This window comes from Rutidosis leptorrhynchoides, chromosome 3, assembly GCF_046630445.1.
Source record: "Rutidosis leptorrhynchoides isolate AG116_Rl617_1_P2 chromosome 3, CSIRO_AGI_Rlap_v1, whole genome shotgun sequence".
Lineage (NCBI taxonomy): Eukaryota > Viridiplantae > Streptophyta > Magnoliopsida > Asterales > Asteraceae > Rutidosis > Rutidosis leptorrhynchoides.
In genome coordinates, this window is record NC_092335.1 from 132147039 (window position 1) to 132148804 (window position 1766).

The 1766-nt window shown below is 32.5% G+C and overlaps 1 protein-coding gene across 1 annotated transcript; it reads left to right on the plus strand.

Annotated features, from left to right (window-relative positions):
- The first annotated feature begins 553 nt into the window (after positions 1-553).
- Positions 554-1342, plus strand: LOC139896825 (probable calcium-binding protein CML25). Its single transcript, XM_071879464.1, has one exon. The coding sequence runs from the start codon at positions 668-670 to the stop codon at positions 1271-1273; it is 606 nt and encodes a 201-aa protein (XP_071735565.1). The 5' UTR covers positions 554-667; the 3' UTR covers positions 1274-1342.
- The last annotated feature ends 424 nt before the right edge of the window (positions 1343-1766 follow it).

The following is a 1766-nucleotide window of genomic DNA, read 5'->3' on the forward strand; positions in this document are numbered from 1 at the left end:
TGCGCGCGCTACTTTTCTAGCTTCTTTTTCTTTTTTTACTTTTTGTCCGGCATTTAGATCTTCATCTTCCTTTTCTACATCTTCATCAGATTCTTCATCAAGAACTTCAATGTGTTCTTCATGTAATTGTTCATAATTGTTCATGACTTTATCGGGCACTTTTATTTATAGTGTTCATGGATCCAGTACAATAATTGTTCATGACTTTATCGGGCACTTTTATTTATAGTGTTCATGGATCCAGTACAATGCGTCTTTTAGATGTGCGATTGATTAGAATTTAGTAGGTGCGATTATTGCCCATGTTGATTCTGCGCAAATGAGTATACTCGTACGATCAATGGTAAAATATTTGATATATTCTTATTTGTTTTACTTTTATAATAACGGAATACGCATGAAACTAACTGAATTCAATTCAGGCAAAATGTAGGACTACAATTGAAAAGTAATCTGATAATATCTATAAAATAGTAATGTGTCTGTTGACTGTCCATGTCAGCAAATTTCTTCAACCATAAATACCCAATAATACTCCGTATTTTTATAAAATTCTCCTAATTATATGGATCTCCACTTAACAACCATTAACCCGGATTCAATCGATTGATTCATCTACCCACCATACCTTTCATTCATTCAACCATACAAATTTTAATTTTTGGGCATGGGTTTGAAGGATCTGCTCAATCGTAAAAAGAAGAAAAAAAACGGAGGAGATGATAGTAACAACAACAACAGTTCACACAAACAACCACCCGAATCCATAGTTTCATCAGATCTGCAACCGTCCGATTCGAGAGTACGAATCGAAGAAGAATTGGAGCAAGTTTTCAAAAAATTCGACGTTAATGGCGACGGAAAAATTAGCGCTTCGGAATTGGGATCAATTTTGGGCAGTTTAGGGCACCAACCAACAAATGAGGAATTAACAAATATGATTAAAGAGGTTGATGCCGATGGTGATGGATTTATCGATTTACGTGAATTCATTGAGTTGAATACTAAAGATATTGATTCGAATGAAGTGTTGGATAATTTAAAAAACGCGTTTTCTGTATTTGATGTAGATAATAATGGGCTGATTACAGCTGAGGAATTGCAGAATGTTTTGAAAAAATTGGGGGATAGTTGTAGTATTAATGAAAGTAGGAAAATGATTGCAGGTGCTGATCGTGATGGTGATGGAATGATTAATTTTGATGAGTTTAAGGATATGATGATGTCGGGATCGAAATTCGAATCGAAGCAAGAGATTGTTAGTGAGGATTAAGTGTTCTTGCTAGATTAATCTTTTTTTTTTTTTTTTTTTTTTGAATATTGGATATCAATGATGATGATATTAAGTTTATAGTTTAAGTTTATTATCATTGATTGATCATTTAACTTTTTACTCTTTATTTATATGAATGATGAATGATGATATCTTATTCTCCATGTTTTTGCCTTTTTATTTTAATTATTTATTGTGTGTAATGTGCTGGTGTTTATGGATTTATTCCCCTGAATATGCTTATATTTTTGTATTTTTACTAGAATCTGGAATTGTTTATTTGTAATTTATTAGGGGTCAAATTGGGCAGGTTGGGTAACGGGTCAAAACAAATATGCGATAGTTGCATAACGGAATTAATACTTACATCAAAGTAGTTTTAAGTAACTCTTTACATTGGGAGGTGATAAATCCCCCATTGATTTTAGGGAGGTGATAAATCCCCCATTGATTTTACTACTTACACTCAATTTATATGAACTTCCCTAAAATG